Source organism: Lithobates pipiens, unplaced genomic scaffold, assembly GCF_037356315.1.
Source record: "Lithobates pipiens isolate NorthernLeopardFrog02 unplaced genomic scaffold, aLitPip1_a1.2 Scaffold_27, whole genome shotgun sequence".
Taxonomy (NCBI): Eukaryota; Metazoa; Chordata; class Amphibia; order Anura; family Ranidae; genus Lithobates; species Lithobates pipiens.
In genome coordinates, this window is record NW_027507788.1 from 42,312,886 (window position 1) to 42,338,346 (window position 25,461).

The 25,461-nt window shown below is 42.8% G+C and overlaps 1 protein-coding gene across 1 annotated transcript in view; it reads left to right on the top strand.

The window, feature by feature from the left end:
* The window catches only part of KMT2A (lysine methyltransferase 2A), a 255,114-nt gene that overhangs the window by 191,931 nt on the left and 37,722 nt on the right, over positions 1-25,461 (top strand). Inside the window, 2 exon segments of the mRNA XM_077456885.1 lie at positions 5,806-5,883; positions 20,688-20,758. Of these exon segments, the coding sequence (XP_077313011.1) occupies positions 5,806-5,883; positions 20,688-20,758 (149 nt within the window).

Here is a 25,461-nt window from a genome sequence, read left to right on the forward strand (position 1 = left end):
TCCTGGGACGAAGCCTACCTGGTCCCTGTGTATTAGCACAAGAACAATTTGAGGTCTACGTTAAGTAGGGAGATGGGTCTGTAATTGCCAAAAATGACTTGGTCCTTTCCTGGTTTGGGGATGACCACTATTTGGGCCTGTAATTTATGGGAGGATAAGGGGGGTGGGAGTTATCTATTTCCTCAAAGGGTCATGCCATGAATGGGGCTAGTTGCTGGGAAAATGTCTTATAAAAGCGCGGTGTGTCATCCTCCGGTCCGGGGGCTCTTACCGTTTTTGAGGTTTTTAATTGCAAGTAAATATTCACATGTGGAGATTGGAGTTTCTAGGATGTATGTCGACATGTCGGTGTCTTCTGCTCTGGGGGATGTGTGGGATGTCGATATGGGAGGTAGGTTGTATAGTGAGGAGTAATAGCTCCGGAAATTCATATGAGGAGTAATAGCTCCGGAATTCGGAGACTATTTCTGAGTTATTATATCATTTACAGTTAGGTTGTGCCAATATATGTAGGATGGTCTGTCTATGGTTTATACGGTGGAGGGTTTGTGCCAAGTGTTTGCCACATTATTTAGCCTGGGCGTAATGTAAGTGTCTTCCCTTGTCACAGACCACCAAAGAGTGTTCTGTTATGAGGCAAAGTAGGTCAGCCACGCATTAGATAGTTCTGCCAATGTTTTAGGGTCAAGAGTGCGTTTGTGAGTTACCTCAAGTGAGGCAATGAGGGCAAACAGATGCTTAATGTCCGCAGTGCAGGCTTTTTTTTTTGACCAAGAGCCATGCTGTATGAATATTCTGCTCAGAACACACTTTAGTGTTTACCACTTGTTCATGTGTGAGGTCTTATCTGTGGCATGGGTGTGTGTGTAAAGTCCTTAATTGCCGCAGAGATCGCCGTTGAGCAAGCCAGGTCAGTCAATAGGTTGTCGTTTAGGTGCCATGTGCAGTGTGTGGGGGGTCTGGATAATCTGCCTAGTGTGAGGTGTACCGAGGCGTGGTCCGACCAAAGTTTGATCCCTATACTGCATTCCAGGTCAATGTCCAGCAATGATTGGGATAGTAGGATGTAATCTATTCTGCTGTATGACCCATGTGCCGAGGAGAAAAATGTGTAGTCTCTACCAGAATGATTAATTATTCTCCAAGTATCCACCAAGGACAGGTTGGTGAGTATGGAGCGAATGTTGGTTAAGGTGGACAGTGTTATGTGGGACTTACCGGTAGGAGTCCAGTCTCGGCACCAATGGGGTGTTCAGGTCGCCACCAAGTATCAGGTTAGTGGTTTCCGAATGCTTCTAGGCACACTGCCACGGAGGACAGAAATGTTAGTTGATCCTGGTTAGGGAGCTAAAGGTAGCTAACGTAAAAATCGTTTGCATATGTTTTATTTTCTAAAATATATAGTGCCCTGAAGGGTCAGTCTGTGAGTCTAGTGTTTCTGGGGTGAAGGAGTTGTCAAATCGCGTTAACTGAATGTAGTGTATCGGGTGAGGGTGGTAGGGGATGTGGGGAAAGGGGGAGAGAGAGGGTGCAAAGTGCAGAATAGGAAAATAAAGATGTTCCTAGTGCTGATTGTGTAGACCCGTAATTGGGGCTCTCTTTATGATCAGACGGGAAATGAGTAAACATTGTAGAGTTATCCAGATTGTCTGTAGTCTGAGGGTTGTTCTCTCAGAGGAGGGGGAACAGTGCCCTCCAGTAACCGTAAGGGGGGGGGGGGGGGAACAACAACCATGGCCTCTGGAAAAGGCATTAACTAAATCTAAAATTGAGAACAGAATCAATAAAGATCCTGTGTTTCCTAAGGTGGGAAACGTGGAAGTACAAGCGGGGGGGGGGGGGGGTCTCTCCACTCCGGCCAAAGGGTAATGTAAACAGATGAAACAAAACGTATACATATGTTTCTATGGCGGCACCCCCAAAGATGCCCCAAGGGGGTGTCCCGGGCGGACCAGAGTGGAGGGCCCCTATCAGGAGGGTCCCTCTCGTCCACTCATATGAGAGCAGATAAGTCATAATGAGGTAAAATAAGTTTGAACATAACAGTTTAAAACGTGAACATTTGCTATATGGGTCCAGTGCAGTGCTGTATCAGACATAACGGAGGTCAAGCAACCATACGTGGGTTGCTAACAAAAAAATACAGTGCCCCTGGGGTCAGGGGAAAGTAAGGAGGCAGTCCCACCAGCCGGCGGGGTAAGTATGAAGTTCAGCCATCTGGGAATTTGGAGGTGGTGGAACGGGAGCTCTTCTGCTTTTTGAAGGTAGTCCATCCATTTGAGATTGACAGGCCATTGTTTCGCTGCTTGTAGGGGCCAGTCAGGGATGCGGATTTTTAGGGAGACCGAATGTCCCCAGGAAATTGGCCAGGTCCCCCAGTGTGCGAAAGGTTGCTGTCTTGCCTTCGTGGGAGGCCATGAGCTGGAAGGGGAATCCCCATCGGCATTTGATCTTTTTTGATTGCAGAGCACCTGTGACCGGTTTAAGTGCCTTTCTCATCAGCAAGGTTTGTTTGGATAAATCTGTGAGCAACATGACTGGAGTGTCATTGAACAAAATAGTGTCCTGCCTGCGTGCTGCTTGCATGATATCAGCTTTGACCTTAAAGAAGTGGATCCTGCAAATGACATCCCCCGGGCATGCCGGGTTTGGATTGTGGGGACCTAATGATCTGTGAACGTGATTGATTTTGATCGGGTTGTCTTTAGGTTCAGCAATAATTTTATTAAATATTGCTGAAACTGCAGTGTGTAAATCCTTTGGTTTCTGGGAGACCATGGATCTGTATATTATTACGTCTGCTCCTGTTCTCTTAGTCATCGAGACCATAGAACAATTGCTGTATTTGTACAGTGTGCTCGTGGAGGATCTCCTCATCCTCTGTGAGTTTTCCAACTGAGCTATATATATCCTCTATGCGGTGGCCAGTGTCTCTGCGCAGGTCAGTCCTCTCCTGCTTGTATGATCTTTCCAGTCTGCTTATGTATGATTCATTGTCATTTTTTGTGGGGAGTGCTTGGATATAAGCCTCCATGTCCCATCCATCCTTGAAGCTGTGAGAGGGGGCCGAGGGGCTATCAGAGTCTTAGGAGCCATGTTCTGAGCCCTGTGGGGAATGCCGTGTCTGTTGGGGGAGTACCTGAGAGACAGCATGTGCTGTGGCTGCACGTGTTGCCGCCATCTTGGAAGCAGGGCCTGCCTTGCCATCCGGGCTGATTTTCTGGAGGAATTTGCAGATTTCCCCAGTTTTCTGTGGGACAGGGATCTGTGCTGGAGCCTCTCCTGTCCATTAGGCTCAGTGTGTGCCGAGGATCCCACTGGATTGCGTTGTTTAATGCAGCCGGAGCAGAAGCTCTGAGGAAACACTTCCTACTCCTTCATCTGTCAAGCCACGCCCCTCCCATTGTGGGATATTTAGATGACCTTCTGTTGTAGGGAACAGTTGGTGCAGATTCTGTCAGACAATGTGCCCTTGATAGTCCCAGCATTAATTTTTGAAGGTACAGGAGCCATCCAAACTATAATAATGTTGGGACAGACTTATCACTTGAAGTATCTAGGTCCAGTTCTAAACGCAGATCAGGCCTGAGTTGTCCAACCCCAGGAGAAACCTCAAACTCTCACTTGCATACTCATGCTCTTAAAGCGGTAGTAAACCGCCAAAATAAAAAATTCCAACAAAATGGTCCCCTGCAGGATAATAGCATATCGTGCTAGTATGCATTGCATACTAGCACAATATGAAAGACTTCCCTTAAAATGAAGCCCTCCAGTGTCACGCTGTCACTGCTGACATGGCTTCCATCTTCACACGGTTTTCCTTTCAGGTTTGCCTGGCCAAGCCGTGACGACGTCACTCCTTCACATGTGTGTGGGAGTCATGCCAGTGGCATGGATTTATCAATGGATGGCACGCCATCTAGTGAGAGCGCAGTGTGAGGGTGCACATTTAGGAGATATTTACTGTACCTACAGATAAGCCACTCATAACGTTTCCTCAGTGGCCATGCCGTGACTGGCAACTCCTGTACGCATGCGCGGGAGTGACGTCATTGTGGCTCTGGCCAAACACAGCGATGGGGCCCATGAAACTGCAAATCACTCCAGGAGACATGTCGCTGGTCACAGCGGTGTGCGGGGCCGCTGCAACAGCTTCACTCTAAGGTAAGTATTTCATAATGAGCTAGTATGCAGTGCATATTACTCTGTGGTGTTATGCTGTATGCAGTGCATTCTATCCCTGTGGTGTTGGACCTAACTGCTGAAGGATCATCAAATTCAGGTTCAGTGTAACAGTGTCATGGCCAGTACATCATCAGAAGTCTTTCTTCTACAAGAGAGGTAGAGCAGACCCTGTCCTGTGCAGAACTTCGTTTTCCAAGTATGTCTATCATTTACACACCAGACACAGATACCTGGAAGGCTGATATCCTCATGGGTTCCTCTTGTTTGAACCCAAAGGGTGGTTCCTACAGCTGTGGACCTCCTAGCTTCCGGGTTCAAAAACAAACTGGACCGTTTTTTTCTAGGTACAAGGCTCCTCCAGCAGGTGCAGTGGATGCTGTGGTGACTCCAGGATCAGCACACCCTGAACTATGCCTTTCATTCCCCAAAATGGCTTTCTTATCTGCTTTGCAGGATCGAGATGGAGGTCATTCTGGTGATCCTCATTGATTCTGACTAGGTAAGACTCCTGGAAGACAGTTGGCCTTTTCAGATCACCTGGATCTTCTGTTTCATGGGACGATTCAAGGACTGGTTTACAATCCTCTTTCACAATTACTGGCTTTTACGGCATGGCTGTTGAAATCCAGGTTCAGAAAAGGAGGCATGTGGATTTCCACAATGTTTAAAGCTATGAAGTTTGCTCCTTGCGAGATTTATCAATACACATGAAATATTACTTGTATACTTCACCTTGTATAAGTTCTAGGTTTGGGAAATTTTGGAAAATGAATCCTCTCCTTTCAGTGGGAGAGCCTGGGCCAGTGTTTGCTTCTCAGCACTATTCAGGGTTGGGTTTCTTCTCTTGCTGTCTGATTTCAAAGGCCATTATCCTTTAATTCTTTGATCGAGAACTTTTTGTAGTATCCTCCTCATGTAGGTACGACTTTTGGTTCTCATATGATTTTGGGATCTGAACTTGGTTCTTTTTGCACTTTGAAACTGCTGCTTGAATTCATTAGGCATTTGTCTCTTTACTCTCACACACAAGGTGGTGGCATGGTAGCCATCACCTGTGCAAGGCTTCTTCACGGTATAGGCAGTAAAAATGTGAAATAGACTCCCTCAAAATCTAGTTCTGGTCTGTTGAGTTGAAGAAAGAGCCAGGTTTATTCCAAAATGCACATAGATGTTCTGTATATGGAGGTCTTTTAATTCAATTACCGTATTTTCTCTTATTTGAACTAGAGGGGCTTGTGATCTTTTTTTTTTTTTTTTTCAACCTGACAATGTCTGAACCTCTGTCGTGAAATTTGATGATTCCTTTCTCCTTGATGCCTATACCTTCAGAGGTGAGGGCTTGTTTTAATGTTTTTACTACTTGTCCTGAATATTTTAGTGTACATAGTCTGTTTGCAGGTTAACTTTAAAACTTTTATACACCAAATAGGAGGAAAACTGGTGAATTAAGGAGGTTTGGGCATCCTTATAGATCATGGTCCTGATGGATTAAATTGAACGATTCTCTATAATTTTTTAGTAATTTTAAAAGCTAGATAAGGAAAATATGTTATTGTAAATGCTACTTCTTTCTTCACTAAGAAAGTAAAGAATTTTTTTGTCATTTTATTGTCGTTTTAGAAAGAGCACATCTAAAACTGATGGCTGTAATGTAAAGACAGGATCTTCACAAGTGACTGTGACCGAGAAGACAGTAGGGTGAGAACTGGAACTAAATGACTAGTACTAGTTTCACTAGTCTTTTTTTCAAATGTGATCATCTTGTTTTTTTTGTTTTGTTTTTTTATTACTTGAGCAAGTAGTTACAAAAAGAAATATGTGCCAGAAAGGAACTGTATATGCATGTTTACAATAATACATTTTGTTTGAGCGAGGGAGGGATATAACCCTTTGTCAGATTTTTTTCTGCCATCTGCATCCTATTTCGGAGATTTCCTTTCATTTTCTGTCCCATAGCCAAACCGGAAGTGAGAGGAAATCCTTGGTAATTAAGGAGACCCCCAAGTCACCAGAACAAGCATCCCCATTGGAAGATTTCCCCTCTATTACTTTTCTAGGGACAGACCAAAATGTGTGATATTCTTTACTTTCAATGATAATGGTAAAAAGGACAAATCGAGAGGGTGAATCTTAAAATGGTTGTAAAGGCAGAAGGTTTTTTTAATCTTCATGCACATGCATGAAGATAAAAAAACCTGTGTGCAAAAGCCCCCCCCCCCAATACATACTTGAGCCCATCTCTATCCAGTGATGTTTCACTAGAGACTCAGCTGCCCAGGACTCTGCCTCCTGTTTGGCTAAGACAGCAGCGGAGCGCCATTGGCTTCTGCTGCTGTTAATCAAAGTCAGTAAGCCAATGAGGAGAGAAGAGGGGCCAGGGCCTAGCCATGGCGTGTCTGAATGGAGACACGGAGCTGCAGCTTGGCTCGGGTGCCTCCATAGCAAGCCGCTTGCTGTGGGGGCATGCAGCAGGAGGGAGGGGCCAGAAGCACAGAAGAGGGATGCGAAAAGAGGAGGATCTGGGCTGCTCTGTGCAAAACCACTTCACAGAGCAGGTAAGTATAACATGTTTGTTATTTTGAAACACAAAAAAAAAATGACTTTAGTATTACTTTAAAGAAAATCGTGGCAATCTGGTACAGCGGGAACAGGAGGGATGGGGTTCAGTGTTAGGTCACCTTATGGATTTTCTGTAAGTGAACTTACACTTTAACGGGGGCACAGACAGCAATAAAAATGGACAGGGATTCTAATCCCTCTCCACTCCATCCGAAAAAAAAAAAGTTTTGCTTTTAGTTATACTTTAACCACTTCCCTGGAAGGATTTAGCCCCTTCCTGACCAGAGCACTTATTGCGATTCGGCACTGCATTGCTTTAACTGACAATTGCGCAGTTATGGGACATTGTACCCAAACAAAATTGACATCCTTTTTTTCCCACAAATAGAGCTTTCCTTTGGTGGTATTTGATCACCTCTGCGGTTTTTATTTTTTGCGCTATAAAAAAAAGAGCACAATTTTGAAAAAAAAAACGCATTATTTTTTACTTTTTGCTATAATAAATATCCCCCAAAAATGTATTAAAAAAAATGTTTTTCCTCAGTTTAGACAGATATGTATTCTTCTACATATTTTTGGTAAAAAATGACCGAGAGCGGTGATCTCTGTCTTGTCACTAGGCAGAACGGGGAAATGCTTTGTTTACAAAAGCATCTCCCTGTTCTACCTCTCCGTGACACAATCGCGGGCACCTGGTGGACATCAAGTCGGCGGAACCTGCGGGCACACGCGCAGCGCCGATTCTTAAAGGGGACGTACCTGTACGCCCTTTTGCCCACCAGTGCCATTTTGCAGATGTTTATCGGCATTTGCTGTTCGGGGGGGCGGTTAAGGAAACTATAGTACGTGGGATTTTATGTTGCATTAGGTCTATGTGCACTGTTATATAAATAATGTCTCTGAGTTTAAAACACTTTGAAAACTTCAACAAAGAGGTTTTGACAGGGGAAGCCAGGGGAGAGCATGGGTGGATGGTATGAGACTGACGGATGACTACATTGTTGGCAAGAAAAACATTTATAGTTACACAGATTCATGCAACTTTGTCATATAGCACAGACTTCAAGGTCATAGCATTTTGTGAGCAGTACAAATGTAAATGTCAGCAGCCAGCTCTGGCTACTGAGAACACTGTCATTGTTGGTTTGGTAACCCTGAAAGTTGCTGACCAAACACCACCACCTCAGTAGATCTGTCACCTGTAACGTATTTCAGTGATGTACCAGCTTTCTCAGAGCTAGTAAGGAAAACTTCCAGACTTACAGTTGTATGCAAAAGTTTAGGAACCCCTGACAATTTCCATGATTGTTATTTATAAATATTTGGGTGTTTGGATCAGCAATTTCCTTTTAATCTATCAAATAACTGAAGGACAGGGTAATATTTCAGTAGTGAAATGAAGTTTATTGGAATAACAGAAAATGTGCAATATGCATCAAAACGAAATTAGACAGGTGCATAAATTTGGGAACCCTTGTCATTTTGTTGATTTGAATACCTGCAACTACTTAGCACTGATTAATTGGAACGCACAATTGGTTTGGTGAGCTCATTAAACCTTGAACTTCATAGAGAGGTGCATCCAATCATGAGAAAAGTTATTTAAGGTGGCCAGTTGCACATTGTTGTTCTCTTTGACTCTCCTCTGAAGAGTGGCAACATGGGTGATTCAAAACAACTCTCAGATGACCTGAAAACAGATTGTTCTACATTATGGTTTTACGGGAAGGCTACAAAAACTTATCGCAGAGATAAGCTGTCAGTGTCCACTGTGAGGAACATAGTGAGGAAATGGAAGACCACAGGCACAGTTCTTGTTGAGGCCAGAAGTGGCAGGCCACATAAAATGTTCTAGAGGCAAAGGCGAAGGATGGTGATAACAGTCAAAAACAGCCCATGGACCACCTCCAAAGACCTACGACATCAACTTGCTGCAGATGGTGTCACTGTGCATCCTTCATCAATTCAGCACACTTTGCACAGGGAGTAGCTGTATGGGAGAATGATGCGAAAGAAGCCTTTTCTGCACACACGCCACAAACTGAGTCGCTTGAGATATGCAAACGCACATTTGGACAAGCCAGCTTCATTTTGGAATAAGGTGCTGTGGACTGATGAAACAAAGATTGAGTTATTTGGTCATAATAAGGGACATTATGCATGGCGGCAAAAGAACACTTGCTACCCACAGTAAAATTTGGTGGAGGTTTCATGATGCCGTGGGGCTGTGTGGTCAGTGCCGGTACTGGGAATCTGGTTAAAGTTGAGGGTCGTGGACTAAATTTGGTATTAAGACTCTGAAAGATATAGTGGGTGGTGGGATGTCTACAGTTTGACGCCCTGAAAACTAAGTTTATTCTCCCCAACACTCACTTGTTTCATTATCTTCAGCTCAGACGTGCATACAATTCCCAGTATGGAGATAATGGTATTACCGTGAAAATGAGTGATGTTGAGTCTCTGCTGAGGGAGGATACTTTGGACAAGGCCTTGTCTACCATATATAAACAAATGTTTGGTGAGGGAGGAGATCTTCTTGCAAAGTGTAGGGCGGTGTGGGGTGAAGTGTTCCACCAGATGGATGGGGATGACTGGGACGATGTGTGGGACATTAATTTTACTAGATTGGTCTTTGCTAGAGACCAACTCATACAATTTAAATTCTTGCATCGCATATATCTTACTCCAGCTAGATTGGCTAAGATGTTCCCTACCCAGTGACCTGGTTGCTGATGATGCAGTTCCCTCACTGCAGATTTCATGCACACCTTTTGGAATTGCTCGAACATTCAAGTATTTTGGAAGGGAGTCACACAATGTATAGCAGAAGTAACAGCCATTTCTATACAGCCTACAATAGAGGTGTGCCTTTTGGGACTGGTGGACAATCTATCCCCAAAGAGAGTAACTCATACTTTGCTGATGATCCTAATCTATTACGCTAGAAAAATGATAGTGTTATCATGGAAAAAGCCTAATCCTCCAGCTGTATCAGCGTCGAAGGGTTTGGTTAACAGGGCTGCACCCTTATACAAGGCTACCTACATTAGCAGGCGCATACCACAAAAATTTGATAAGGTGTGGGGCAGTTGGATGAATAGTGAAATTACGGTGGCGTATTGAGTGATGCATAATAGTATGCACCTGTGATGGGCTTTTCAACATGTATGTAATTATCTGCCATAATTAAATGTACCATTGACTGTTTTTGGGAAAAGGTGGCCTTATTATTATTATTATGTTGATTTTTTTTCACTGAGCGGGAGTCTGGAAGGAGGAGGAAGAGTCAATGCTGAAGAGATGTATATAGTTTCTTTTGTGTGGCCCATTGGGTCTTGTATGTACCTGTTATATTAAAAAAGTAATAAATAAAACTTTTCAAAAAAAGTTGAGGGACGCATGGATTCCACTCAATATAAGTAGATTCTTGAGAATAATGTTGAGGAATCAGTCACAAAGTTGAAGTTACGCCGGGGCTGGATATTTCAACAAGACAATGACCCAAAACACTGCTCAAAATATACTTGGGCATTTATGCAGAGGAACAAGTACAATGTTCTGGAATGGCCATCCCAGTCCCCAGACCTGAATATCATTGAACATCTGTGGGGTGATTTGAAGCGGGCTGCCCATGCTCGGCAACCATCAAACCCAACTGAACTGGAGATGTTTTGTAAGGAGGAATGGTCCAAAATACATTCATCCAAAATCCAGACACTCATCACAGGCTGTAAGAAGCGTCTAGAGGCTGTTATTTCTGCTAAAGGAGGCTCTACTAAATATTGATGTGATTTTTCTGTTGGGGTGCCCAAATTTATGCACCTGTTCGTTTTGATGCATATTGCGCATTTTCTGTTAATCCAATAAACCTCTTTTCACTACTGTCCTTCAGTTATTTTGATAAATCAAAATGAAATTGCTGATCCAAACACCCAAATAATTATAAATGACAATCATGGAAATTGTCAGGGGTTCCCAAACTTTTGCATGCAACTGTAGCTTATAAAGAAGCCGCACACCTGGTAGCCCACGTTATGTATCTAAAATATTTAATAATCTTGTAGTTGATTGCCTGAACCTCAAACTATGAGGTAAATGGCCCGATGTCTGCTTTTTCTATGAAACACGTTGCCTTCCCATTTGAATCAAGGGACCTGTTAAAGAAATTATGTGAACAAGGAGTGTTTTAGATTCACACAATAAACAATATTACCCCAAGAGGTTTAAACAGAAACGTGACTTTTACCTACTTTAAAAATTTATAGTAGTACACACACATATATAAACACACTTTCAATTTCTCCTCATCCGCAGAATTGTAGTATGAGCTTATGTTTCTTTATCATACATCGGGACACAGAGCCTTAAGTAATTACTTAATGGGTTATGGGCTACCTTCAGGTGTTGACACTGGTATACCCAATACAGGAAGTTCACTCCCCTATATAACCCCTCCTCCTTCCATGCCAGTGTCTAAGGTGTTGGTCACAAGTGAAGATGTGCTCTGAGGAGCTCCAGGAGGGATCCATGCTGAATTTAAAAAAAACCTCCACAACCGGATCCATCCACGCCACTGCAGCCACAGGATGTTACCCGGGCCTCTTATAGAAGAATGAGGTTTTGCCTGTAACGCTTCTCTTTGAGGGCTGGACCCTAGGAACAGGACTAGTGCTATATAGGTCCAAAGGAGTGGAACCCCTATTAAGGGACCGATCTTTGAAGATTTAACTAACGCTGCCCACCGTCATGGTGAAGTGTGGATCTGTCTGTTTTCAGACGTATCCTGCAGCAAGGAAAAGGTAAGCGAAAAGCTTAGAAACTGCACTGCACCTATGCCTTTTCTTTCATATGTAACATTGTAATGCCTTAAAATCTCCTCTAGAGGGAGTAAGAATACACATAGCCTTTCAATCTGTGCTGCAGCAGCGTGTGTCCTAGCAGCTGGAGGGAGTTCTTTATTTCCTCTCCCCCCAACTGGGAAAACTGAGTGGCTGGGAGTACATGTTACATGGTACATTACACCCTGTAAGCAGTTTTGGGAAATCAATGCTGCTATTGCAGTGTGATAAGCACTAACGGTTGATTCACAAACTGCTAAGTACCCCCCCGTCTGCGGGGGCTGAGGTTTTACTTTTGAAAAGAGGAGATGGAAGGGGTTTGGCTAAAGCGGTCAGGCGCCTTGTGAAAGCACATGGCGCACATGCAATCAGCTTTGCACCTGAGAGGGCTTAAAAGCTGATGCTCGGATAACTAAATGTGTCTACCAGTGCAGCTGAAGCAAGAGCTGCCACAGGACAGGAGCGCTGGAGCATGTGAGGGGTGTACACAGGCATTGCTAGTACAGGAAAAGACATTGTTTAGCACTAGATTAACCACTAGAGATCCGCGCTATAGCCAAATGACGGCTACAGCGCGGACCTCCTTTGCCGGGACTACGTCTATTGACATCGTCCCGTGCACGAGCGGCCTGCACGCCCCCCTGAGATGCGCGTGCGGCGCGCTCTGTGATCGGCGAGTCTATGAGACTCGCCTGATCACGGATCCGAGCAAGGGGTCGATCCCGACCGCTTACCACGTGATCAGCTGTCAGCCAATGACAGCTGATCATTTGATACAACAGAGCCGGTAATCGGCTATTATTCCTCCTCGCGCTGATAGCGCGAGGAGAAAAAAAAAGCCGATCACCAGCGGCCGTGATCGGGACATTAGTCCCGATCACGGCCAGCTTACCAGTGCCCACCTGCCCCCCTCAGGAATAAATAAGTGCCACCCAGCAGTGCCCATAGTGCCACCCAGCAGTGCCACCCATCAGTGCCCACAGTGCCACCCATCAGTGCCCACAGTGCCACCCACAATCTGCCTCAACAACGGTGCTGCACCCCAGTGCCACATATCCGTGGCCATCAGTGCCACCTATCAGTGCCACCTATCAGTGCCCATCAGTCCCATCTATCAGTGGTACCTATCAGTGCCCCTTTGTGCCACCCATCCGTGCCACCTTATCTTTGCCCATCAGTGCCGCCTTATCTGTGCCCATCAGTACTGCCTTATCTGTGCCTATCGGTGCCACCTTATCTGTGCCTATCGGTGCCACCTTATCTGTGCCTATTAGTGCCGCCTTAACTATGCCTATCAGTGCCCACCAGTGCAGCCTATCAGTGCCCACCAGTTCAGCCTATCAGTGCCCCCTCATCAGCGCACTTCAATGAAGGAGAAAAATGACCTGTTTGCAAAATTTTATAACAAACTATTAAACATGATTTTTATTTTTTTTTTGCATCTTTTTTGTTTGTTTAGCAAAAAATAAAACTCCCAGCTGTAATTAAATACCACCAAAAGAAAGCTCTATTTGTGGGAAAAAAATAAAAATTTAATTTGGGTACAGTGTTGTATGACCGCGCAATTGTCATTCAAAGTGCATCAGCGCTGAAAGCTGAAAATTGGTCTGGGCAGGAGGGGAGTTTAAAGCGGAGGTCCACCCTAAAATGGACCTCCGCTCATCGGAATCCCCCCCCCTCCGGCGCCACAATTGGCACCTTTCAGGGGGGAGGGGGGTGCAGTTACCTGGATAATCCAGGTAAATGCACCCACTTCCGGGATAGCTGTCTGCGGAAAGGGGCGTAGATTACGCCCCTTTCCGCAACTGCCCGCCCCTTTGCGCAAGTGCCCCGCTGCCTGCTGGGAAACACACAGTTCCCAGAGGCAGCGGGGACCGTCCGGATTGCGCCGCGCGGCTCACGCATGCGCAGTAGGGAACCGGGAAATGAAGCCGAAAGGCTCCATTTCCTGATTCCCATACCCAAGATGGCGGCGGCAGGACCCGACAGATGACCTAGCGATCGGCTTCGGGTGCCGACATCGCGGGCGCGCTGGACAGGTAAGTGTCACTATTTTAAAAGTCAGCAGCTGCAGTATTTGTAGCTGCTGGCTTTTAAAAAAAAAAAAAAACGCGGAGTCCCGGTGGACTCCCGCTTTAAGTGCCCAGTAAGCAAGTGGTTAATCTATGCTGCCATTGTTTTTTACTACTATTGCTCAGCAAATAGAACATTTCTTAGAGTGCCTCAGCTTTTGTGCTTAGCACTATGACTTCTAAGGTTACTACTAAGGCACCAAAAGTTCCACCCCCAGGCATGCCTCCACACTGTTATCCTTTCCAGAGATACCAGATATGGTAAGCCAGGGTGAGTCTTTGGAACAGAGTGGTGGTGCAATTGCTTCTCACACTTCAGCCTCTGTATACGTTACTGAAGATGCATTTTCCTCTGCCCTGCAGGGCTTAGAAGGAAGATTAGCATTTTTAATTGCATCCTCCATCCAAGGGGATAGGAAGCGTGCTAGATCCCTCTCTCCCACTACAAACCCTTTACCAAGTGAACAGTGGGGACAGGATGAGGTATTACCCTCAGACGGTTGAGAGGAAAAACAAGCCGATTATTCCTCTGTGGAGGAAACAGTTGATGATTCAGCTTCACAATCTGAGGTACAAATCCTTACGGAAATGGTTCGCTCCACTTTCATGCTACCCCTAACAGAGTTAGCTGAAAGTCCAGGTTCTTCCTTGGGTTCTTTGAAACCTTTACAGCCTTTGCATGTGTTTCCTGTCCATGCATTACTAGAAAAGCTTATTTATGCTGAATGGATCATGCGGATAAGCATTTTCTCCCTCCGAAGAGATTCTCAGTTCTCTATCCAATGGAGGAAAAATTTGGCAAAAAATAGAAGGTTCCAGCAGTTGACGCTGCGATTTCCAGTGTCAATAAAAGTTTAACTTGTCCAGTAGACATTGCGCAAATGCTTAAAGACCCAACAGATAAGAAGTTGGAATTCCTGTTAAAATCCTCTTTTTTTTCCTTGGCAGGGACCATTACTCAGCCTGCAGTCGATGCAATATGCATCTGTCGGTCCTTAAAGGCCCAGTTCACAGAGGTTCTTAAAGAAGACCGTGCACAACATTCCCGTGAGTTGGCCGAATTACCAAAGGCCTTTATGTTTTGCTTTATATGCTATGAAAGATTCTATTCACCAGGCGTCCCGCATGCGTAGAACATTTTGGTTAAACAAAATGCGACACATGCGTAGAACATTTTGGTTTAACAATTCGTTTCCCTTTTCATGGGGAGCGACTATTTGCTGATGATTTGGATAAACACATCCAGGCGATTTCTAGTGGAAAGAGTACTGTTTTGCCAGTCAAAAAAGTATAAACGTCCTTCATTTAAACTGACTTTTTCTCCTGCGCCAGGGGAATCCACCTTTAGGCAGTAGCGACAGCCTCCGCTGTCAGACTCTAGAGGAAAACCTCAGGGTCAGACCCAGGCACAAAAGAAGACCTAGGGCCGCAAATCTGCAAAGCAGAATACTAAAGCCTCATCATGAAGAGGCATCCCCCCTCACTTGAGTGGGGAGAAGACTTCTAAAATACTCAGAAATCTGGCAAAGGGATATTCAGGACAGATGGGTTCTCTCCACGGTGTCTCTAGGATACAAACTAGAATTTTGGGATTTTCCACCATCTTCTGAGATCAAACGTTTCTAAGGATCCAGGGACAAGGCAATCCCTGTTTAAAGCATTAGACCAATTATTGGTTCACGGGGTGATCATACAGATCCCCACAGAAGAGCAAGGTTTGGGGTTTTAGTCAAACCTGTTTACGGTACCAAAGCCAAATGAAAATGTCAGACCCATTCTAGATCTAAGGAAGCTAAATCAGTTCCTGAAGATCCGCTCCTTTCACATGGAGTCGATCAAGTCAGAAGTTTCCATCCTACAAGGAAGAGAACTTCTAGCATACGTCAACATCAGAGATGCATATCTGCTTGTCCCTATATTTCCTGCTCACCAGAGGTTTCTGCAGTTCAAAGTAGAACAGCAGCACTTTCAGTTTGTAGCCTTGCCCTTCGGGCTAGCTACAGCACCCCGGGTGTTCACAAAAGTGCTGGCCCCACCTCTAGCCATCCTAAGGGCATAACAGTTTTGACGTACCTAGATGATCTATTGTTAATAGACCAGTCAGTGGCTCGCTTGGAGCAAAGTGTACGCATTACAACCAGTTACCTGGAAAGTCTGGGTTGGATTCTCAACCTAGAGAAGTCCTCCTTAAAACCGCTAAGAAAGATGGAGTATTTGGGCTTGATCATAGACACAGCCCAGAAAAGATTGTTCTTGCCTCTGGCAAAGATCAGCTCCATAAGAGAGCTGGTCTGGAAGGTCAGGTCGAAAAGAAATCCCTCAATGCGCCTTTGCATGAGGTTGTTTGGAAAGATGGTAGCTTCATTTGAAGCAGTTCCCTATGTCCAGTTCCATTCAAGACTGTTGCAAAACAGTATCCTGTGTGCTTGGAACAAAATTATCCAAACTTTGGACTTGCCAATGCCGCTATCCCCAAGAGTGTCCCAAAGCCTCAGTTGGTGGTTACTAACCTAGAATCTGCTGAAAGGAAAGTCCTTCAGACCAATTATCTGGAAAGTAGTAACAGATGCCAGCCTTTCAGGCTGGGGAGCAGTACTAGAGAAGACGACTGTCCAGGGACAGTGGTCAAGAACCGAAAGAGCCTTTCCCATCAACATCCTAGAGATTCGGGCAGTGCATCTGGCTCTGGAAACCTGGACTTCCAGGTTAAAGAATTGTTCTGTCAGGATCCAATCCGACAATGCCACAGCTGTGGCTTATATCAATCACCAATGGGGCACCAAGAGTCTCTCAGCTCAGAGAGAGGTGAACCATATTCTAACTTGGGCAGAAAAGAATGTTCCATGCTTGTCGGCAGTCTTTATTCCGGGAGTAGAGAATTGGCAGGCTGACTACTTAAGCAAGAGCCATATTTGATTTTTCATGAGGACGGGGTGGTGTTACTCCCTCATCCAGGTTTTTTACCAAAAGTAGTCTCAGGTTTCCACCTGAACCAAGATATTGTCCTGCCATAGTTTTTTACCAAAACCATGTTCCAGAGAAGAGAAGTCACTACATTGTCTTGATGTGGTGAGAACAGTGAAAATCTATTTAAAGGCAACCGCTCAGATTCGTAAGACTGATGTCTTATTTATTCTGCCAGAGGGTCCTAAGAAAGGACAGGCAGCATCGAAATCCACTGTCGCTAAGTGGATTCGGCAAGTTATAATTCAAACTTATGATTTAAGGGGTAAGATTCCCCCTTTTTCAAGTTAAGGCGCACTCTACCAGAGTGGTTAGTGCTTCTTGGGCAGTGCGTCACCAGGCCTCCATGCCTCAGATCTGCAAGGCCGCAACTTGGTCTTCAGTGCATACATTCACAAAATTTTATCATGTGCATGTAAGGAAGAATGAGGATATCGCCTTTGGGTGCAGTGTGCTGCAGGCAGCAGTATAAGTCCTCAGGTCTGGGGGTGCCCTACAGGTGGTGTCTCCCTCCCCTCAAGTAGCATTGCTATGGGATGTCCACTTAACTAATTACTTAAGGCTCTGTGTCCCATGATGTACGATAAAGAAAATAGGATTTTTATAACAGCTTACCTGTAAAATCCTTTTCTTGGAGTACATCATGGTATACAGAGGTTCCAATCCTCTTTTATGGGGTTTAAGTATATTGCTTGGCTACAAAAACTGAGGTACTCCTGGAAGAAGGAGGGGTTATATAGGGGAGGGAACTTCCTGTATTGGGCATACCAGTGTCAACACCTGAAGGTGGCCCATAACCCATTAAGTAATAACTTAAGGCACTGTGTTCCATGATGTACTCCAAGAAAAGGATTTTACAGGTAAGCTGTTATAAAAATCCTATTTTTGTATTTCTTTTAGTGAAGTGATTGGGCCCATAATGGGCTAATACAGTTACAGGTGTGCAAGGATCCCAAAAATCACATGAACTTGAAACCAGTGATCATAGGCACAATTGGAAAAAGAATGCAGTCTTATTTTCCCCCATGATACAAGGTGTAACAAGGCACAGGGATATTCTAAAAAGAAGAAAAAGGGTATCGCCATTTAGGTGTAGACATTAAACTACTACTAATTATACTCAGGTGTCGCTCATGAGAGGCCAAAGAGATCACAATAGATACACATTAGGCATAATCCTTACAGGAAGAAAGTGGAAGCATCAGGTACATAATCGTCATATAAGTTGTATATGCAAGAGAAAAGTACAGCGATCAAATCCAGTCTGGCTGTTTGTGCTGCTTCTTTCAAGCCATTTATGTTTTGAGGATGGGCATGTTACTAGTGCTAGGGAGGGGGGAAAACATGCCCTTGAAATGCAAATGCAAAGCATGACCTTTAAGCTATTAAGATAAGGTCTAGCAGAAGTTTGGTTAATAACTCTTGTGTATGCAGAGCAACATTGGCGTCATGTTGGCCACAAGCAGCCACTTAACTTATTAAGGTATTAAACCTCAAAAAAAAAATATTATATACAAACCAATCATTGGATAAGGTGGCTTCATTTGTTTACTTTTTTTTTTTTTTTTTGAATTTTCCCCTCTCTTTTCACCTGGTGATCTGGCGTATTAGGGTGACTGCACTGTGGATGAAGGAGCAACTGAGATAACTTTGCATAGCAGAATTGTTCGTCAGTATTAGATACACTAGCAGATTTAAATACACTAAAGTTTAAGCCAAACTCCATCTAACACTTTTTAAGCAGTAATGTAGTTATAGAGCAAGTCTAAAGGAAAAACTCAATTTGAAAGCGTCACATCTCTTAAAGTAGAAAAACACAGAAAAGAAAACTTTTTTGGGACTTTATAAGCGCATACATATACAAAAGGAGAAATATATATAGAAAAATATAAATTTTATTCAATTAAAAAATCCATAAACAAGGATAAATTGATCAGTAACAGATACCACTATACGTGTAAATTGTTATCTCTACATGTTTCGCCTGTTAAGGCTTCCTCAGGAGATTCTTTTGCAATGAACACTGTAGGTGGTGACCGATCACTACAATAAAAAAAGATGTATATCAAGACAAACAATTATACAAAGTAAATACATGTAAAAAAAAAAACGAATTGAATACATAGTTTAATATAAGACTGTGTGCTAACAAGCAAAATGCATGCCCTGATCTGGTACCAACCTTAAAAAGATCAATGATCTGTTGAAAAACAGACTTAGTCCAGATCACCAGATGAAAATATAACCCCAAGTCCAAAAAGTTGGGACACTGTGTAAAATCTGCATAAAAACAGAATGTAATGATTTGCAATTTTTTTTTTTTTTTTTTTTGCAAATCTAAAAAACCCACATTTTCACAATAAAAATAGAAAATATATCAAATGTACCATTGTAAGATAAAAAATAAGGTCATTTTGGAATTGATGGCAACAATATAACTCAAACAAATTGGGACAGGACAACAAAGAGCTGGCAAAGTGAGTGGTGCTAACAAGGAAGGTCTTCACTAATCTGTGAAAATCTGCATCTAAAAATTGTCGAACAGTTTCAGACTAATGTTCCTGAATGTACAATTTCAAAGACTTTAAATATATCTTCATCTACAGTACATAATCTCAAAAGATTCTGAGAATCTGGAGAAATCTCTGCGCCAGGGACAAGGCTGAAACTCAATATTGGATACCCATGATTTTTGTCATCCAAAAATGCAAGATAAAGCTCTTTCATGAAAAGAAACCATATCTGAACAGGATCCAGAAATGCTGCCATCTTCTCTGAGTCAAAGCTAATTTAAAATGGTCTGTTGCAAAGTGGAAAACTGTTCTGTGGTCAGTTGAATTAAAATTTGACATTGTTTTTGGCAACTATGGGTGATGCGTCTTCTGAACGAAAGAGGAGAAGAACCTTTGTGCTGGTTATCAGCACTCAGTTTAAAAAAAAAACTGCATCTCTGATGGTATGGGAGTGCATTAGTGTGTATATAATGAGCAGCTTTCGCATCTGGAAAGGCACTATCAATTCCAAAAAATAAATCTGGGTTTTTGAGAAGCATATGCTCACATCCAGACAATGTCTTTTTCAGGGAAGGCCTTGTATTTTTCAGCAGGAAAATGCTAAACCCCCATACTTACTCTATGACAACAGCATGGCTTAGAAGTGTCCGAGTGCTTAACTGTCCTTCCTGCAGTCCAGACCTTTCACCAACTGAAAAAAATGTGAGTCATCTTGAAATCATAAATACAGCAAAGAAGACCCAAGACTGTTGAGCAGTTAGAATTCTGTATCAGGCAAGAATAGGGCAACATTCCCAGATCTTTACAGTTTGTTGTTGTAAACATGGCCCTGTCCCAACTTTTTTGAGACACATTGCTGCCATCAAATTTCAAAATGACCCTTTTTTTCCTTAAAATGGTACATTCTCTCAGTTTAAAAATTTGAGATGTTTCTATTTACTATTGTGAGTAAAATATGTGTTTAAATCATTGCATTTTATATAGATTTTTTTTACGCAGTGTCCTTTTTGAAATTGGGGTGTAAAAGAACAAAAACCTAAAATGCAAAACAAGTGCTGCCATCACTTCTGAGAATTGGTAGGCTGCAATAAAATGTTTGCTTTTGTGTGTAATACCTGTTTCTGAACAGCATGCTGAAGCCTTAGAATCTTCCAAAGCAGGAATGTCATTGCTTCTGGCTTTTTCCTTCTAATTCTAATTGGACAGAAGTGGTGATTCTTCTTCATTGTCCAGTAAGCAGGTTGGATATGAAGTGCCAGAAAATAAGTGCATTGCCTGTCTGGCTATATAGTGTGGCAGAGGTGTGTAAAACCGAAGACTGACGGTACAGAATGCACAGAAACTCTAAACATTTTCCCCTATGTGCATTTACATTTAGCTTGTAGCTGTTAGTTAAAAAGTGTGCTTTAAACTTGAGTATGTTTAGGTGCGGATATGCATCTTGATGGCACAAAAGGTTATTTTAATTTATTTTTATTTTTTTTTGGTTTGGAATTTCCTTTAAGGGATGATTGTCAAAGTAAACCAATCCTTTTTTTCTCTTTGAATTTTTTTAGACAATCACCAGCTGTAGTAGACCTAGAGCTGCCAACAAAGGAGCAGAGTCGGCCAGAAACAAAACCGGATGGTATGCATCTCTCTACTTAATAATCTTACTATTGTGGTCATTGATTACTCCTGAAATATTTCCAAAAGTGGTTTTGCGTTTGACAAAGGTATCCTACATACAGGTTTGAGTTTTGTTATATGAAACCTGTTATCAAGGACGTTTGAAAGATGCGTAGTATGTAACCTCTGTCTATCCATAAAAGACATATTACATAAAGCACTGTCCATCTAGGAAGGGTATAGCCAAGTTGTATTTTTAAGAACGAACCATTCTTGCCACAGGCCCATATAATTAGACATCTGAATTTTTGAGTGCTGTGTCACATTATAATATATGTAAATACCGCGCTATCCCAACGTTAGCAGCCAGCAGAAAAGGATGTAAGCGGATAAAACGTGTATGTGGGAAAAAGTGCAGAGCTAAAAAATCAATTACAAATTATGAAGTGATCCAATAACTCGAATACAATATACATATATGGTGACATTTACTAGTATAAATTATACAGTCCAGTGTAAACCATAAAAAAATAGAAAAAATAATTTTCTATAATAGTGACAAAAAAAATTCCAAATAGTGACATCAAATTGATGAGTGATTATCAGACAACAAAATAATTCCGTGGATGTCCAAATAAGTACGTGACATCAAATTGATAAGTGACGATCAAACAAGCAGGTATTTCCGTGAGTGTCCAATTAGATAAGTGACAAGAGAGATCCAGCACCAGTCGCTTACCAAAGGACGTGGACCCACACAAGTGTATACCCAGTGAGTCTAGCAGGCTTTATAAGATGATCCTATGGGTCCAAATTCTGTTATAGAGATGAAACCTCCAGGCGATCGTTCTCATGGGCATAGGGTACGCCAAATTATAGATATGTAGAGGAATCAACCCCCCAGATGATGCTTTTTCAAGCGAAACACGTCGGTACTGTATGCTGATCTGCTCATTACCGCTGAATTGTCTTTCTTAAAGTGCTTGTTGTTACTTGGAGTATGTAAGTGTAATACTTATACTACTATTTTAATAAAACTTTCCATACGTAATTATACTATGTCCCCCCTCTTTCCTTCTCCCTTATCTTCCCGGTGGGGTTGATTCCTAAGCGACTGGTGCTGTTGGTGGTGGATCTCTCTTGTCACTTATCTAATTGGACACTCACAGAAATACCTGCTTGCTTGATAGTCACTTATCAATTTGATGTCGCGTACTTATTTGGGCATTCACAGAATGACTTTGTTGTCGAATAATCACTTATCAATTTGATGTCACTGTTTTGGACTTTTTTTTATCACTATTATAGAAAATTAGTTTTCTATTTTTTTTATGGTTTACACTGGACTGTATAATTTATACTAGTATATGTCACCATGTATGTATATTGTATTCGAGTTATTGCATCACTTCATAACTTGTAATTGATTTTTTAGCTCTGCACTTTTTCTCACATTACACGTTTTCTCTGCTTACATCCTTTTCTGCTGGCTGCTAACGCTGGGATAGCGCGGTATTTACATATATTATAATGTGACACAGTACTAAAAAATTCAGACGTCTAATTATATGGGCCTGTGACAAGATGAGTACTGTGGCAAGAATGGTTCATTCTTAAAAATACAACTTGGCTATACCCTTCCTAGATGGACAGTGCTTTATGTAATATGTCTTGGCTTCTCTAAACCAAAAATAAAAATGCAATATGGTGCAGGTTTTCTATAGATGTAATGGCTGCATTCGTTTTTACTTTTCATGCTAACAGCATTTCCAGCAAGTACACAAATGACCTGTTGATCTTGCCTGAAATGCACTTCTGTGAGTTTAACAGAATGCACAAAGGACCCTCTAATGTGTAAACTACTGTTGCTATATGAATTCACAATGTAAAGGAGATGAACAAAGGAAGACATCTGTGCCTGGGGGTAAAAAAGCGTAGACATGATGACAGGATGTATACTATTCCCAGTACTGTCAGGTAACAAAAAAAGTGGGGAAAGCCTGAAAAAATAAAATAAATCCACCCTTAAATTTGAGGACTGATAAGCTACAGTATGTTAAATGTTTTCTTTTTTTAATCAGATACACTTTAAAACAGGCTTACACAGGCTAGCTTGGATTAATTGTTTTCCACTGAATCTGAATATATATATATATATATATATATATATATATAAGTGAGTACACCCCTTATTTGTAAATATTTTATTATATCTTTTAATGTGACAACACTGAAGAAATTACACTTTGCTACAGTATAAAGTAGCGAGTGTACAGCTTGTATAACAGTGTAAATTTGCTGCCTCCTCAAAATAATTCAACACAGCCATTAATGACTAAACCGCTGGCAACAAAGGTGAGTACACCCCTATGTGAATATGTCCAAATGAGCCATTTTCCCTCCCCTGTGTCATGTGACTTGTTAGTGTTACAAGGTCTCAGCTGTGAATGTGGAGCAGGTGTGTTAAATTTAGTGTTATCGTTTTCACTCGCTCATACCTTTTACTGGAAGTTCAACATGACACCTCATGGCAAAGAACTCTGAGGATCTGAAAAGAAAATTGTTGCTCTATATAAAGATCGCCTAGGCTATAAGAAGATTGCCAATACCCTGAAACTGAGCTTTAGCACGGTAGCCTAGACCATACAGCAGTTTAACAGGACAGGTTCCACTCAGTACAGGCCTCGCCATGGTCGACCAAAGAAGTTGAGTGCACATGCTCAGCGTTCTATCCAGATGTTGTCTTTGGGAAATAGATGTATGAGTGCTGCCAGCATTGCTGCAGAGGTTGAAGGGGTGGGGGTGTCAGCCTGTCAGTGCTCAGACCATACGCCGCACACTGCATCAAATAGGTCTGTATGGCTGTCGTCCCAGAAGGAAGCCTCTTCTAAAGATGATTCACAAGAAAGCTGGCAGTTTGCTAAAGACAAGCAGACTTAGGACATGGATTACTGGAACCATGTCCTGTGGTTTGATGAGACAAAGAAAAACATATTTGGCTCAGATGGTGTCACGCGTGTGTGGCGGCAACCAGGTGAGGAGTACAAAAACAAGTGTATCTTGACTACAGTCAAGTATGGTGGTGGGAGTGTCGTGGTCTGACTCCAGTGGCAACCTGTGAAGCTCTGGTGAACTTCTTGCCATAGAGGGTTAAGGCAATGCTAGAAAATAATGGTGGCCACACAAAATATTGACACTTTGGGTCCAATTTGGACAATTACACTTAGGGATGTACTCACTTTTGTTGCCAGCAGTTTAGACATTAATGGCTGCGTGTTAAGTTATTTTTAGGGGGCGGCAAATTTACGCTGTTATATAAGCAGTACACTCACTACATTGTAGCAAAGTGTAATTTCTTCAGTGTTGTCACATGAAATGATACAATAAAATATTTACAAAAATGTGAGGAGTGTACTCACTTTTGTGAGATAGTGTGTGTGTGTGTGTGTGTGTGTATTTGTACTGCAGTAGACTTGATATTCGTGACTATATGGGTAATGCTGTTACCTTGGGTGCTCATGTGCAGGCACATTAGTGCCAAGTACAGCAAGTATTGGGATTTCTTCTCTGGGGGGGACATGCCATAGGCTGACACTACTCTCAGCTGGGTGGCCACTTCTCTTTGGGGTTAACCCTCAGCTAGCCTTGGCCTCAAACAGGCAGAGAGGTGGTGGAATGGTGGTTGGGCTCCAAATCCCTTTATCTGGTAGGGAGGAAACCCTGAAAATATTGTCTTGCAATGGCTTCTCAAAGGGTCAAATTATCTCTGAATCCCTTATTTGTCAATAAATACATTTTTCGCAGCTATATCTGGGCTGCATGATTAACTCTCAGGGGTTTTATTTAACTATGTATGTTTTCCACTGGTTTGGAATGCCTGGGACACAAATGTGAGCACTTACCTTCCCCTCCCCCCAATTTTAGAGACAGTGGGCCATTGGAAACTCTTCATATTAAGAAAGGGGAGGAATCTGTTGAGGATCAGGAATCCTCTGTGGACTATTACTCCCTGGAGGATTCTCGTGGTCTAGACACAGAAGACCACAGTGGGCTTTCTGGCAGATGTGGTGTGCAGTAATCTGAAGTTATTGCTGCCAGAATCCTCTTCCCCTAAAAGGTACTGGATTTGGGTCTTGGGGGCTGCTAAAAACATTTAAGGGTGAGAACGACTGTCCAAGTGAGAAGGATCCAATTACTCAAATGTTGGTCAACGGAACTTCTTTGCAAGAAGCAAATCAAGAGGCTGAGAGCAAACGCTTGTTTAGACTATCTTTTGCCTTTTTCCAGAAGGTGACTGCCAGAAGGTGACTGGGTAAATTCATGCTTTTACCCCTAAAGAAGACATAGGTGACAGGTCAAAAACAAGTGCCCCAAAAGCCTATATCCCAGTTCTGACAAAAGAATTGGACCTCCAAGTCCTTCAGTTCCAGAGGCAAAACCTCCTTGCGGCTTGGTCTGCTACTTGGTGCTTAGAGGCCACAAGCTGGAATTTTTCTGCTCCCCACCCTGGAGAGGTCTCATGAATTTTGTTGTGGCCTATTCTGGACATCAAGAGTCTTTCAGTTTCTTGAAGGTACAAAAACTTAGGTTGGAGTCCACCCAGTTAGTGATTTCTTCACTTAAACAGGAGGACTGCCTGGCTTCAGTGAATATCAAGGATGCCTAACTACACACCCTGATTTTCTGGTCTCGCCAACGATTCACAGTGGAGGAGTACACTTA